This window comes from Impatiens glandulifera, chromosome 6, assembly GCF_907164915.1.
Source record: "Impatiens glandulifera chromosome 6, dImpGla2.1, whole genome shotgun sequence".
In the NCBI taxonomy this organism is placed as follows: domain Eukaryota; kingdom Viridiplantae; phylum Streptophyta; class Magnoliopsida; order Ericales; family Balsaminaceae; genus Impatiens; species Impatiens glandulifera.
Genome location: NC_061867.1, coordinates 22,322,399 through 22,339,442, shown reverse-complemented (window position 1 = coordinate 22,339,442; position 17,044 = coordinate 22,322,399). Strand labels below are relative to the sequence as shown.

General features: G+C 28.3%; 1 protein-coding gene across 1 annotated transcript; it reads right to left on the bottom strand.

Moving 5' to 3' along the window:
* Positions 1 to 276: 276 nt before the first annotated feature.
* Positions 277 to 7,165, bottom strand: LOC124943364 (peroxidase 27-like). The gene is made up of 5 exons (XM_047483876.1): positions 7,022 to 7,165; positions 1,630 to 1,878; positions 1,303 to 1,491; positions 1,067 to 1,232; positions 277 to 745 (listed from the first exon to the last, which is right to left on the bottom strand). Exons 1-5 carry the CDS (start codon positions 7,163 to 7,165, stop codon positions 339 to 341), a joined length of 1,155 nt encoding a protein of 384 aa, XP_047339832.1. The 3' UTR covers positions 277 to 338.
* Positions 7,166 to 17,044: the final 9,879 nt, after the last annotated feature.

Sequence of the window (17,044 nt, the reverse complement as noted above, 5' to 3'; positions counted from 1 at the left end):
GATATTACATATGGCAAAATTTTTGACGGTGTTTAACATTTATGTTATTTTAAACAAAATTGACACTTTTTGACAAGTTAGTATATATAAATAGAATTTTGATACTTAATAAGTAAATTTGACACCTCTTTACAACTTGGTGTATAAAACTGACATTCTTCCTGTTATTTAATATAACTTGTTATATTAAAAAAACATTAAATTCATCATTATTTCAAAAAAAAAATAAATAGACAAGATAATCAATAATTATTATATAAAAAAACACCCCCATCAAATTTAAATAATAAAAATGAAAGAAAAGAAAAACAAGCAATGAGAAGCCTAATTAATTTCATCTAATTAACCAAAGCACATTGCTTCCTTATTTCACCAGCATTCCCTGTGAGCACTCCAACATTCCCCATCTTAATCATTGAAACACCAAAATCCTTAAAGAAGGTAGAACCATGGCTTAAAGCTTGAAGCTTCACATAGGCCTTTGTCTCTTGATCAGCTAGTAGGGCTGCATCGGACTGGAACAAGCCTCTCCTCTTTGAGACCATCGTGTAGTAATCCTCGTCAAAGGTTTTGAAGCTCCCAGGGTCCATCTCGACAAAGGTTGTAGAGTCCCCGGGTTTGCATCGAGTCTTGAGTCGAGCTATGTAGTTAGGGTCCATGGTGGGGTCTGTGTCGCCCTTACCGGTGAAGTTGTACAACCGGTTGTTGAAGGCGAAGCAATGACCTATTCCAATTGTGTGTGCTCCTGAATCACCATAAGAAAAACCAATATAAGAACCAACAGTAATTGTAATATAGACGATAAATTATCAATAAATCATTAAATATGTATCAAATTAAGTTAAATTTGTAAATGTGGTCTTATTTGGATTCACATATGCTCCATATGAGATACTTGATAATAAAATTGTTGAACAATGATATTATTCATATCAATACTACCTAGGTACATATGAGTCTGAATCTGAACCCTAAACATTTATTAGCGGTTTCCAATCTAGATTCAAACCCATAAATTGTTTTTAAAAGGGATATAATGGTCGAGAGATAGGAACAATTTATGCACCTGAAAGAACCGCGAGGTCTTTTGCGTCCAAACCCAAAACCGAAAATTGGGATTTGAGTGTTGTAATGTTTGCAAAGGGAGATGGCAAACCATTTAAGGCCTCATTGGAGATGGATACACTTCCATCTCTTCTCCCCAAGGGAACTTCCCAAAAAGGTCCATTAATCTGTCAACAACATTATTTATTCATCACATATTTCTTATAAATTATGAGCTATTTTTGTATATATACTTACCAACAAGGTAGAATCTCGAGCTATTAAGGCCAAGATGTCGGCGCATGATACGACACCCGGACACTTCTTTTCTATAGCGGTTTTCACAGCGTCGATAACATGCCATCCTCTCAAAGTTTGGTTGGGTATTGCTTCTTTCTCAGATTGGTTGCTCTTAGTAGAGTTTAGTAGTACCGAACCATCACATCCCTACAGTTTAAGAAAATTTAATTCAATTCTTATAAGATTATTAGTTAGTTTAATGTTTTTTTTTTCTTTACTAAATTGTATATACAACTAAGGTTTTTGTAATTTAATTAAACCGCAAGTAAATTAAATTCTACTTACCCTCACAAAACAATCGTGAAAATGCATCCTTAACAATGGCGCAGCAAGAGTAGGCGCTCTAAGAACGAAGCGAGCAGTGGTCTCTCTAACAATGGCATCGAGGGAGGGGCATGTTTGCTTGTAGAAGTCAAGCTTCAAGCCTTGAGAATTTGCAATGCCAACTAAAGCGAGAAACACGAAAAGCTTGAACATGACCGATATAATCATCGTTTGAGATATCCTTTGGGAAACCGATCGAACACAAAAGCTCTAAGAAATGAGAGTTGATGTGTGCTTAAGAACATGAAATAGCAATGAATTTATAGCTAAATTATGGGCTCTGAACTTGTCATTCTAGTTTTTTATTTATTTATTTTTATTGTAAGTTTAGAGTTGACTTGTGAAACAATTATAAGGTCTTAACGTTGCATGAAACAAGTACATGCATGTTATAATATATTTATTATAAGAAGCCAACTAATGACTATTTAAAAATTAATGTTAGTACTTGGATGGGGCTTATTCATACACTTAATAGTAAATATAATACTCCAATACAAGTGTAGCTATATTAATAGCTCAATTTGAAAAGTGATTATAAAATTGTTTTAATACTCAAAAAATTGAATTATAATTTTGATCAAGATGATCAATGATCTAATCATTTAACATATTTGAAAATATATATATATATATATATATATATATTTATAAATATATATATATATAAAAGAAATATTTAATCATCGATGCTACGATATACTGGTAGTGTAACTATCCATTAAAAAAGTTTCACATGTACAAAGAGAAAAAAAAATTAACAAATGAGAGGTGATTTTTTACTTTGGTGTATAGGTGTCACTTCATGAGTGGGATACAGGTAGTGCCTATACATGTAGCATCGAATTAACCTTTAATCATTATGCATTATCTTTTTCCGATAATGATAAAGGTGACACTATCGACGCAAAATACCAGAATTCTGACCAAAAAAATCTTCACATTACTATATGAATTGCGAGGGAACACAATAGGAAGCGATCTTGATGAAGTGTATTGTGTTTTGAAATTGAAGTAAATAAAAGAATAGTTAAATTTATGCATAGAAAGGAAGTTTGGTAAGATGATGAACAAAAATGTTGATGCCAAATATGTTACCTAACATGTGTAATTGGAGAGTTGTGTGGATTAAATCTTGGCATTTTCATTTTATGGTAAGATGATTATTAATTTTTTGTTTTTTTTTAATTTAGAGATTCAAACACTAAAATTATTACTCTCATTCAATTTAAGATATTTTTAATTAGAATTGAACTAGTGACATTTTGATCTTAGTCACAATTATTATAATCTTTTATCTATATTTTTAGCATTTATTTTTATTTTAGATAATGACTTGATTCTATATTTTTTTAATTTCCTCTTTATTTGTATTATTTTATTGGTTTGTAATTGCATATTTTTTTATATACAAGTAAAAAAATAAATTAATATTGTTTAATTTTTTTATTTTTATGTCATTTTTTAGTTAAAAAAATTATTTTGAATTAATTGACTCTTTTAAAAGTATGTATATATATAATAGTTAGCACAATTAATTAGATTAATTTAAAAAATAGCATAAGAGAAGAAGTGACTTAATAGTGGAGAATTATAACATAGTTATAAAGCACATAAACTCATGTGTTTATAATCATATATTCGAGATTTTCTCAAACCATTTAAAAACAAATTACATAATTAATTAATTCAGCAGCTAATCCCGTGGATATAATAAAATGATCACAAAACCAACTACTATTAACTTCATCAAAGTCAACCTATGATGATTGGGTGATCATGCAATTGTTATGAATATTTGATTACCTAAAATATTCATCAGACATGTTACCTTAACGTGCTTGCTAGCTAAGCAACAATAACTAATTTATCACAATCATTTTCAACTTTTTTTTTTTGTTTTCTTTCACAATGGATAAAGAAGTTTCACGGTTACATTTAATGGAGAAGATAGTAACCAATATAAAATCTATGGGAAAAAATAATTTATTAAAATGTATGACATTAGCTATCATAAATTATCTAAATGAAAAAGATAAGTGTAAATAAAATAAAATTGGTGAGTCATATATTATTTGTAAGGAATCTTTAATATCACACACTTAACTGCCCTAAATATGTCAACTTAATAATTATGAGGAGCATGCCCATCCCACATTCCATCCTATAATTTAATTTAATGAAAATGTAAGAGCTATTGGTCATTTTTTATCTTAAACTAACATTCTTCTTACTATTTTAGTTTGAGACCCTAGCTACTATTGTGTTTTTAATCTAACTAGGTCAATGTCTTTTTTTAAGTAGAAATCAAACATAAAACATGATTTTTAATACAATTATCTTGAATGAATTATCTTAAATTATCATTTGCTATTCCCAAAAATAAAAGTATGATTTTTTTTAGACAACTACATGAAAATTATATAATAAATTGAAAATTTGCAATGTGAGAAAAGAGACAACACCAATATGGCATTCTTATAAATGAATTGGGGCTATTTTCTTTTTTTCTTATCTTGATAGACCTCTTGGTGCTGAGGCTTTAGCAAGATCGTGTGGAACTCCATTTCTTATTAAAAATGCTTAATTACCCACTTATATTATATCTTTATTCAAACTACTGAAAATGTGTTCTAAGAATAGAGAAGTAGAGGCAAAATTTCTAGTGAGGTTTTTCGGATTCCTCCTTTTATCATTTAGTCAATTGGAACAGGAATAATCGCGCGTGTCTATATTTGACACTTCATGAACTTCAATTAAGTCCTATATAAGTGGGGTAAAAGATTTGGTTTTTTCAAATTTAGGCTACTTAAGTATGTGTATGACTTTTCCCAAAAAAAAAAAAAAAGTATGTGTATGATTGGCCGAGATGATTTACCAAGAAAAGGCATTGACAAATTGGTCGTATCATTTGAAAAGGATTTTTTTGTCTTCTAAGAAGGTTTAAAATGAAATCAATGTTCAGGGGGTGCACAGTCCTTCGTCGATTTTTGGAAGGATATTTGGTGGGGAGCGGCAATTTAGCATTGGATTTCTCATTGTTAAGGTGCATTTTCTTCAATATACAATTCTTAAGGGAACTCAACTCAGGCTAAATTTGAGGCATATACTACAATGCTTGGGCGGGTCTACAAGATGATCATGGTCATAACTCTAATGGTGTTATTCATTGGCGGGATATGAAAAATAAAATTAAAAAATCAGCATAAAACATTGTCATACATTATTTAACAAGGAAGTGACACATGATTTCCTTTGAGCGCATAGAACATTGTTATACATTATTTAATAAGGAAGGGACACATGATTTCGGTCGGATCATGTGTTGGTTAATGGTGTGCCTCGAACATGATTTTTGTGGGATCATGTGTGGTTTAATGTTGTGCCTCAAACATGATTTACGTGGAATCGTGTGTTGTTTAATGGTGATTCTCCAACATATCTTTATTTGGGTGCGGAATCGGAAAATTTTGGCAACTATACGAAGTCCATTCACAACGTCATTCACAACGTCATTATCATGACATTGTTTGAGGTGAGATCCGATAAGAATGTGGATTCGGTGGTGGGTGATATCATTGCTCTTTTGATAATAAAAAAATTGTGCTCGGTAATTTTTCATTTTTGTTTTAAATTAAATTATCAATTTCATTGTTTTCCATCAGCTTTTTTCTATCATGTTGATTGTCTTGATTTTTTCATTGTATTTTAACAACACTTTTGACCCGACCGATCATGAGGATGTTGGGTTTTGTTTGGGCTTCAACTATGAAAAAGGTTCAATAGTGGTTTAAGTTCACTTTTAATTCATTAAAAGTAATATAGTATTTTAAAGGGTTATGGTATAACCTAATAGCTCTATTGTTTAAAAAAAAGTCAAAAATTAAAAGGGAGGAAGAAAAAGAAAATCTAGTAGCAGATTTTTGCCTACAGTCGCGTAGGGTTCATCAAACTAACGATCCGAGATTCAAACGAAGTCCGATTGTGCTGAGATTTTGTCGAGAAGTTGGTAATTCATTCCTCTACATTTTCAATAGTTGGATCAAGGTTTGGACGTCTCGAAGTTTGTTTTTTGGAGGCTTAAAGTTTCTGCTTAATTTGAGTTTTTATTTGACTTGTTTGGGACCAAAAGTGTGTATCTTTTTGTTATTCCCTTTTACCTTTCTGCGATATTAAAAGGTTGTTATATCTTGATTGTATTCTAGACTCCGATTATAGTGAAGCTTGAATTGGACGTAAAGTCCCGTGGTTTTACTCCGTAATTTAGGCAGTAAAGGGCGTAACCAAAAAGATACAAACTTTTGGTCCCAAACAAGTCAAATAAAAAACTCAAATTAGGCAGAAACTTTAAACCCTAGATAAACAAACTTCGAGACGTCCAAACCTTGATCCGACCGTTGAAAATGTAGAGGAATGAGTTACCAACCTCTCGACAAAATCTCAGCGCAATTGAACTTCGTTTAAATCTTCGATCGTCAGTTTGTGAACTCTGCGTGGCTGTCGGCAAAAATCTGCTACTAGATTTTCTCTTTCTTCCTCTCTTTTAATTTTTTATTTCTAGTTCTTAATGATGGCTTTCGCTTTTTAAATACTAGAGCTATTAGGTTATAACATAACTCTTTAAAATAATATATTAGCATTAATAAATTAAAAGTGAACTTGAACCACTATAGGGCCTTTTTCATAGTTGGGAGCTCAAAAAAAACCCAACAAACTCCCCCCCTTACAACTATGGGAAAGATGTTGTCAACCCGGCGGTTGAACAACAAAACTTGAACTTTTTTGTGGTAGTGCCTTAGTCATCATATCAGCGCCATTATCGTATGTATGCACCTTATCTAAAATCAATAATTTTTCATCTAATGCATCCCGTATCCAATGATACCTTACATCTATGTGTTTAGATCTATAATGAAACATTGAATTTTTCGCTAAATAAATAGCGCTTTGATTATCACAGAGAAGCACAAACCTCTCTTGCATAATACCAAGTTTAAATAATAACTTTTTAACCCAAATCATCTCCTTACAACCTTCCATTGGTGCAATAAGTTCAGCCTCTGCGGTTGACAATGCAACACACTTTTGTAGTATCGATTGCCAAAAATAGCTCCCGTCCAAAATTAATCAAGTAGCTTGAAGTAGATTTTCTTGAGTCAACATCACCTTCCATATCTGAGTCGGTATAACCAACTAAATTCGGACTATCATTTCCAAGGCAAAGTCTCATACTTGATGTGCCTCAGAGATATCTCAATATCCACATCACCGCTACCTAATGTTCTTTTCCCGAATTTGAAAGAAATCTACTAACAGTACCAAGAACATAAGTTATATATGGTCTCGTGCTAACCATAGCATACATAAGACTACCAAAAACTGAACTATAGGGAACATTCTTCATACATTCCTTCTCATCATCATTTGAAGGACTATATTTGGAGCTCAATTTAAAATGAGCCTCTAAAGGTGTGCCGACACTTTTAGCATTCTCCATATTGAATCTTAGTAACACTTTCTCAATATATTTTTCTTGAGACAACCATAACATTTTTATCTTTTTGTCACGACTTATTCTAATTCCAAGAATCTTCTTTGTTTGTCCAAGATCCTTCATTGCTTAGACTTCCCCTAGGTCTTATTTCAACCTATCAATTTTCGTAGCACTTTGACCAACAATAAGCATATCATCAACATAAAGTAACAGAATAACAAAATCATTAGAAGAATTATTGCGCAAATACACAATGGTCGAAAGTAGTATTTTTATATCTATGTTGTTTCATAAATAACTCAAACTTCTTATACCATTGTCATGGAGCCTGCTTCAAACCATACAAACTCTCATTCAACTTGAAAATACAATTCTCTTTACCCTTGACCTCAAAATCATCAGGTTGATCCATATAAATCTCTTCTTCTAAATCACCGTGAAGAAAAGTCGTCTTCACGTCCATCTGTTCAACTTCCAAATCAAGACTAGTTGTTAAACTCAATATAGTTCTGATTGAAGTCATCTTAACAACAAGAGAGAAAATTTCGTCAAAGTCAATTCCCTTTATTTGACTAAACCCTTTGATAACCAAACGAGTTTTGTATCGTGGAGCTGAAGTATGATCATCTTACTTCAGTCTGTATAACCACCTGTTCTTCAAAGCTTTCTTTCCTTTTGGTAATTCTACCAACTCAAAAGTATGATTATCATGTAGAGATTTCATCTCATTTTTCATAGCATTAACCCATTTATGCTTGGATTCACTATCCATAGCTTCTTCATATGACTCTAGCTCTACTCCATCGGTCACTAAAACATATTCATTAATAGAATATTTGGTAGAAGGTTGTCTATATCTTATTGATCTTCTAGATGGAATTGTAGATAATTCCTCTTGCTCGTTACTAATATTCTCCATTTGAACGTCATGTTCATCTTGAGAATCATCCTGTTGTAGTTGATTTTCTATTGAACTAGATGAATGAGAATTGAACTGAATCTAAATCTATCCAATCATATTTTTCCTTCAATTCACTATTTTTAGCTTTATCAATGTTTTCAATAGTCTCATCTTCATAAAAGATGACATCATGTATTCTAAAAAGCTTCTTTGCAACTGGATCGTACAATCTATAACCAAATTCAACTTGACCATAACCCAATAAAATGCACTCTCGACTCTTCACATCAAACTTTGATATTTCATCATTTGGAATATAAACAGAGCACCTGCATCCAAATACTCGTAAATGATCATACAAAATAGTTTTACGAGTCCATACCTTATTTGGAACTTCACCATCCAAAGTTACTGTATGACTCAAATTAATAACATGTACTACTGTGAGTAATGTTTCACCCAAAACATTTGAGATAATTTTGCTTCTTTGCTTCTGAAATCAAACATCTAATCCTCTCAAAAATTGTTCTGTTCATCCTTTCTATAAGGCCATTCAATTGAGGAGTCTTTGGAGGTGTTTTCTGATGTCTAATCCCTTGTTGATTGTAGTATGCATAAAATGGACCACAATACTCACCACCATTATCACTACGAATGCACTTGATCTACTTCTCGATCTCTTTTTCAACAAGAGCATGGAACTCTTTGAACTTGTCTAAAACATCATCTTTAGACTTCAAAACATATACTCAAAGCTTCCTGGAATGATCATCAATAAACGTTAAAAAATAAATAACGTCATTAATAGTTCGTACCTTTAAAGGACCACAAACGTCTGAATGCACCAGCTCTTAGACTTTTGATTTTCTTGATGGAAGATTATGCTTGAACGATACTTTAGTTTGTTTTCTAGAAACACAATGAGAATATTTCTCCAAATCGGTCTCACTCAAACCAGAAATAACATTTTTCTTAACCAACAGATTCAGCCCCTTTTAACTAATGTGACCAAGTCTTCGGTGTCATAATTTGGAAGCATCATTACTCTGTACAACATTCACATTATCCTTGCATATCGAAGTTTGCATCAAATATAAATTAAAATATCTCTCACCTCGAGCTATAATCAAGTTACCTTTAGAAAGTTTCCATTTTTCAGAACCAAAACAACTTGTGAAACCATCATCATCAAGTTTTCCAGTTGATATCAAATTCATCCTAATACTTGGAGCATGTCGAACATCCTTAAGTAATAATTTTGACCTATTACCAGAATCCAAGCAAACATCACCAATACCAATAACCTTACTTAAGTCGTCATTACACATCTTCAATATTCCAAAATCACATGAAGTATAAGACGCAAAATAGTATTTTCTTTGCGTAACATGCAAGGAAGCTCTGATGTCAAACACCCAACTCGACTCATTACAAACAAGGTTAAGTGTATTCTCTTTGTGGATAGTGACGAGATCATTTGAAGTCGCTATTTACACGCGATCTTCATCAACATCTTTATTTTGATTAGATCCGCTCATTTCACATTTCATCTTAAAACATTCTTTCTTAATGTGTCCCATTTTACCGCAATGATAACATTCAGCTGACTTGTACTTTGATCTGGACTTACTTCGACTCTTATGTCTCGCATTGTCTTCTCCACCCATGTTCATCAGTCTCCCCCTATTTTCAGTAACCAACACATTTGAATTTATCGAAGACCCTTGAGATTTTCTTCTCAATTTCTCATTCATGACGCCACCTTTGTCCATCTATAGAGTTACTGCACCATTAGCAACAAAATCATAAAGAGAAACCTTAAACGTTTCCCACGAATCAGGTAGAGTAGTCAATAACCAAAGTCCTTGAACGTCATTTTTAAACATAATTCTCATGTCTGACATCTGATCAAGAACACCCTGAAACTCATTTAAATGATCAGCCATATAAGTGTTATCATTATATCTCAAATGAATTAATTTCAGAAGCAATAATAATTTATTACTTCCCGTCTTTAAAGAATATAAATTTTCAAGTTTATTCCATAAATATTGTGCATGTGTCTCATGTTGGATGTGGTTGTAAACATTATTTTCAAAACCTAACGAATAAAATCACATACCTGTTCATGCTCAAAATTTCATTGCTCATTAGATTTGGATGCAGGTTTCTCACTACCAAATACGGGTAAGTGTAAAGCCTTAACAAATAACAGATCATTCATCTTTTCTTTCCAAATTTGATAATTTTAACCATTGAGAAAAATTATCTTACTTGTGTTTATCTCCATATTTTAATCAAGTCCAAAACAGTTAACTTGGCTCTGATACCACTTGTTGATAAACAATCTAATCTAAACACACGATAAAAAAATATAAAGTTAAAGAGGTAAAGACAACAAGATATAACGAGGTTCGACCAACAATGACTACATCCTCGGGGAGTCGTTAATTCTATTGATTTTCTATAGAATAATGGTTCAAGTAATTCTAGATTACAATGTCTCTATTTATAGGAGTATATTAAAAACCAAAAAAACTAAATTAATATTTCTAAACCTAATAAAATTTTAAATTATAATATATAAACTCTAATAAAATATAAATATATTTGGTAGATTTTATTGGACATACTAATACTGTTATGTTAAAGTTAATAACATTAGATTTATAAATTTATGATTTTTTACTTTGATATAATGATTATTTATTTAATCATAAATAAGAATATTTTTTTAACTTTAATCAATTATGATTCAATAATTATATGTATTTAAGAAATGTCATTTTTCTTAATCATATATCACAACCATAACAAATATTATTTTTCATCATGATTCGGATAAAAAAATGATAACATACAGTTAATAAGAAACTAAAATTTTGTAACTATTGTCATTACAATTATAATCACTTTTTAAAATTGACAAATTAAATGTAATTTTTTTTAATTTGATATAAAAGATTCAATTCAATTAATTTTTTTGAAATAAAAATTGAAAGTTTTATAAATCAAACTATTAATTTTTTCTAAAAACATAATTATTTTAGTGTTTTTTTTACAAAAATAGAAAAATAATTAGGTCTGAATATATTTTCAATTATTGAACTACAGAACTTTAAAACATTTTTTACAACTTCAATTATATACATAGCCGCCAATATTAAGGTAAGCCCCGGAAGTCCTTGGGGGTGGACCCACCTAGGGACAAACCTACTATTAGGCAGCTCAAAATTTAGGGTTTCATTTATATTAAATTAACTCAATTTGTTTTTATTTATAATATCTAATGAATATACAAAGTTAAATAAATATATATGATTTTAGTATTACATTAAAAAAAATAGTGGATTTCAGGTCGGCATTGATTATACATTTAACAAAAAAAAAAAAAATTTAATGTAACAGTTAAATTTAAATAGAAACTCAGTGGCCAGTTAATAATTTAACATTTATTCATATAAAATAAATAAGTAGTGGTTATTTACTTGTATTTAAATCTTAATTTCTTATCATTTTTTATTATATATAAATTATTTTAAAAAATAATTTCTCATTTGGTTTGGGCCTAATACAATTAAATATGGATAATGAGTTCCATAAACATTAATCTAAAAGTATAAAAAATGTGATAACTAAATACTAGTAATTTTTAACTAAATTTGATTAACAATGGATAGTTTTTAGAATAGTTTTCATTTACCAAGAGCCGAGGACACACAGGATCCTCTGCTATGGAATATTAGATGTTCCGGTGTTTCTACACACAAATTTTAATATTAAAAAAATAAAAAATAAAATAAAATATGTATTTACTGATTTACCATTTTCCTGTGTGAGAGAAGAACATGGAAGTTACTCTGCTACTAAAGTTTTCTACTCCCCTGTTTCTCTCTCACAAGGTCTAACAATGTTATAAATTAAAAATGTCTCTATAGGACAAATTAATCAACTCTAAAATACTAATACGAGCAACTTACAAAATCTTACCTACTTACCTGAGTCATATTCGCGACACAAATATAATTTAGGGGCTCGGGTGGGTTAAAGTCTTAAAAAAATATTTATTTTTTTTATTTTTTAACGGTAAAAATGTAACATTACTCCTAATTTTTAAATTTTTTATTTAATTCATTATTTATTTATATAATTTTAAAAAAATAACAGAACATACATTTATTTCCTCATTTTATCCACAGTTTTATCGTTATTATATATATATATATATATATATATATATATATATATATATATATATATATATATAATTTTAATAATCATAATTAATTTTTATTTTATAATTTATATATTTATTATTTAAATATTAATATATTTTCTCTCTCCTTCTTTTTCATTAATAAATGTACTCTTTAATTTTATCTTTTCATAAAAGTTTTATTATTTCTTTATAAGTATTTATTATTAATTATTTTAATTTTATTTTATATATATATATAATTATTTTAACTTTATATTTCTTCTTTTTTTTATTTTTGTTTTCTTATTTAATATTTATTATTAATTATTTTAAAATTATTTAGTCATAATAGTTGATATAACAATGACTTATCCTTTTAATAATAAAAATTCTTCAATATAAAACTAAATTAATTAATAATCAAGAATTAGATAATAATAGTGACTCATTCATTAAAAAAAATAATAATAATCAAATATTAAACAAAACAATGTTCCTTACTAGTATTATAAATTATAAATAAAAAATTAAATAAAAGATTATTAATTATATTTTTGTTAATATTAAAAGAAATCCTTCGAACAAATATTACAGTAAAATATAAATTTATAAATAAATTACTAAAAAACTTTAAAAAATGAGAATTTAAGAATTATGAGAAATAAAAATTGATAAAAAAAAATGAAATAAAAAAGAGAAATTAATATAAAATTAATAAAAAATTTAAGAATAAAATAAATTTAAATAGTTTAATTAATGAAAAAGGAAGGAGAGAGAAAATATATTAATATTTAATTAATAAATATATAAATAAAAATTAACTATAATTTACTAAAATAGGTTAAATGAACCAATTTTTTATAGTACGTATATAACCTTTTATTAGTACATACGTCTAAGTGAGCTAGTTATATAAGTATATATACGTTTTTAAGTGAGCTTTTTTCCTATATATAATTATGCTTAATTTCAAAGTCTCCGAATTGTCGGGTCGACGACCCACCTATAAACTTAAAACGGTTAAAATTAAAATTAAAAATGATATATGTATGTTTCGAACTTACAACATAACAAAACAAGTACGACCATTTAACCAACTAGACTAATAAGACTTTTTATTTTAAATTTAACACTAAATTTGATGAACGTGGGACATTCTTAACAATATAAATTCAACTTTTTAACTAACTAATCTATACATATATATAATAATGTTTAATTTTAAAGTGTCCGGATTATCGGGTCAAGAGTTGTGGTTAATTTGGATATATATATGTGAGAGTAAATAGATACTTGGGTCGGATTGTGGGTTGACCCGCCCATAAACTAAAACGGTTAAATTTAAAAATGCTATATGTATATTTCGAACCTCTAACCTAACAAATCAAGTACAACCCTTTAACCAAATACGTTAATAAGACTTTATATTTTAAATTTAAAACCAAATTTGATAAACGCATGACATTCTTAATAATATAAGTATATATATATATATATAATGATGCTTAATTTCAAAGTGGCAGATTGTCGGGTCGAGAACTGTAGTTAATTCGGATACATATGAGAGAGTAAATTGATACTTGGGTCGGATTATTGGTTGACCCGCTCATAAAATTAAAATGGTTAAAATTAAATATAAAAATGTTATGGGAATGATTCGAACTTGCAATCTAACAAAAACAAGTACAACCCTTTAACCAACTAGGCTAATAAGACTTTATATTTTAAATTCACCACTAAATTTGATGAACGCGACATATATTCTTAACAATATAAGTTCAACTTTTTAATTAACTAATCTATATATATATACAAATATATATATATATAATGATGTTTAATTTCAAAGTGTCTGGATTGTCGGGTCGAGAGTTGTGGTTAATTTGGATATATATGTGAGAGTAAATATATACTTGGGTTGGATTGTGGGTTGACCCGCTCATAAACTTAAAAAGGTTAAAATTAAAATTAAAAATACTATATATTTGTTTCAAACTTGCAACCTAACAAAACAAGTATAACTCTTTAACCAACTAGGTTAAAAGACTTTATATTTTAAATTCAACACCAAATTTGATGAACGCGTGACATTTTAATAATATAAGCTCAACTTTTTAACTCACTAATATATATATATATATATATATATAAATGTAATGATACTTAATTTCAAAGTGTTCAGATTGTTGGGGTGAGAACTGTGGTTAATTTGGATATATATGTGAGATATATGGATATTTGGGTAGGATTGTGCGACGACCCACCTATAACTTAAAACGGTTAAAATTAAAATTAAAAATGTTATATCTATGTCTCGAACTTGCAACATAACAAAACAAGAAAATCCTTTAACCAATTAGGCTAATAAGACTTTATGTTATAAATTCAAAACAAAATTTGATGAACGAATGAAATTCTTAACAATATAAGTTCAACTTTTTAACTAAGTAATTTATATATAATGATGCTAAATTTCAAAGTGTCCGGATTGTCGGGTGGAGAGTTGTGGTTAATTTGAATATATGTGTGAGAGTAAATGGATATTTGGGTTGGATTGTGGGTTGACACGCTCATAAACTTGAAACGGTTAAAATTAAAATTAAAAATGTTAAATGTATGTTTCAAACTTGCTACATAACAAACAAGTACAACCCTTTAACCACCTAGGCTAATAAGACTTTTTATTTTAAATTTAACACCAAATTTGATGAACGTTGGACAATATTAACAATATAAGTTCAAATTTTTAACTAAGTAATCTATAATATATTATAGTATAATTGATTTCATGAACATGTAATTATTTGGCTATAATTCTACTCCAAACAAAACAAAAATCTAAGTCTATATTAGAACACAGCCACACTTTTCATATTTATTGGCACATCATTCGATTTGAAAAATAATAAAATTAAATAACTTTTTACTTGTTAGATAAAAAATAACATGATATTTTATTATATTTTTTTCCCTTATTTTCGATATAGTGAATTGGCCTGACAAAAAATGGGAAACAACTACATTAGAGGTGAGCAAATGGGTAAATTCAATCCGTAATTCAAATCATTTTACTAATTAATACGGATCAGATACGGATTAAATTGAAAATTGTTTGGATAATCCAAACTAAAAAATATTTATATAAATCAACTTGAAATTAGTCAACAAATTTTATTTTATTTTTTAATTCGAAATTTTTTTATTATTAAATTTTAATCTAAAAAAAATAAATAATAATAATAAATATCGTTGTCAAAGTGATGATAAGTAAAATATATATTATATTGAGATGAAATTTAATTTAAAGAAAAATATATTAAAAAAATATATTTTTATTTAGATAGTTTGGATAATTTGAATAAACCTAATCCAATCCGATTAATCCGATCTCAATTCAATCCGAAATATCCAATCCGAATTAGTATTTAGGATTTTCGAATTGAATTGAGTTTCGGATTAATTCACTCAATGCTCACCCCTAACTACAGCATAAGAAAAATATATAATTTTTTTACATATTAGAAATTTTAAAGTTTTTGAATTGGAAAGTGTGTTGTTAGTTACCCTTCATTTATGTCCATTTGGCTAAATTAATTTGTTTTTAAGGACAATCTTATATCATAGATATATCATAGATTAATTTGTCTTGTGAATCACAAATCTTATTTCTGATCTAGTTTGTGTGACAAACAAACAATAGCTTATATGAAACATCTCGAGTGGAATCCATTTGAATATTAGAAAAACATCTCGACTCTACCCACAGCCTAGTAGAAAGAAAAAAAACATAAACAATATACATGATTTGTTTTGTGGGATGCATACAAGTACAAGTAAGTAGTAACCCTGTTTTTTTATCCACCTTTTTTGACTTATCTTTTCAAATGGGACCACTCACACCTCCAAGGTCTTATCTTTATTTATTAAATTCCACAAATCCTGGCTACCTTATCTCTTTCTTTTTATATATTATTAATCTTGAATATTTAATCTTTGTTACAAAGATAAATTTTTAATTATTCAGCTAAAATTTTCTAATCGTAATACACATGCATACATCTTATAGGGATCTTATAGTAAGCTCAAATAAGTTTGAGTGGATAAATATTATTAAATTGGTTAATATGTACATAATTAAAATATATTTTAGAACATTATTATATCTAATTCAATATTTAAATAAATAAATTTTAAATAAGTTTGAATTCATACCAAAAAAAAAATATAAATAAAATTTCCAACCCGATCCAATTCTTAACCTAATCTAGCGTTTTCAAATTGTCTCATATTATCATTATTTTGTTGACTTTTTAGCATCCCTTATCAAATCATGTAGTTGTATAAATATATATTTTTCTCAATTATATTAATATTTTTTATATATATTATAAAAGTTTTTATATAATAAATATTGAATTTATGTATATATTTTATTTTTATTAAAAAGTTTAATTACTATAATTTTTTATTTTGTGGGTCATAAATATTTTAATTGAATTGGGCCTCCCGAATTCCAGTCCCCTAGATATTTTAATATTATTTAGAATGTTATAAGTTCAGTTGTAAAGTTATAATGATGAAAAAAAATAATACTAAAATAAAATAAAGAAATTATTATGAAATTGCCAACTACCTATCAAAGGTTGGACCAAAAACCAACTTTCTATTCAACTACCATTCTTCTATGCCTATACTTAATTTTTTAATACTTTATTTCTAAAAGGTGTAACATTTACGCATTGTAATGATCAATATCTTGAATTATTATTAATAGAGATAGTGG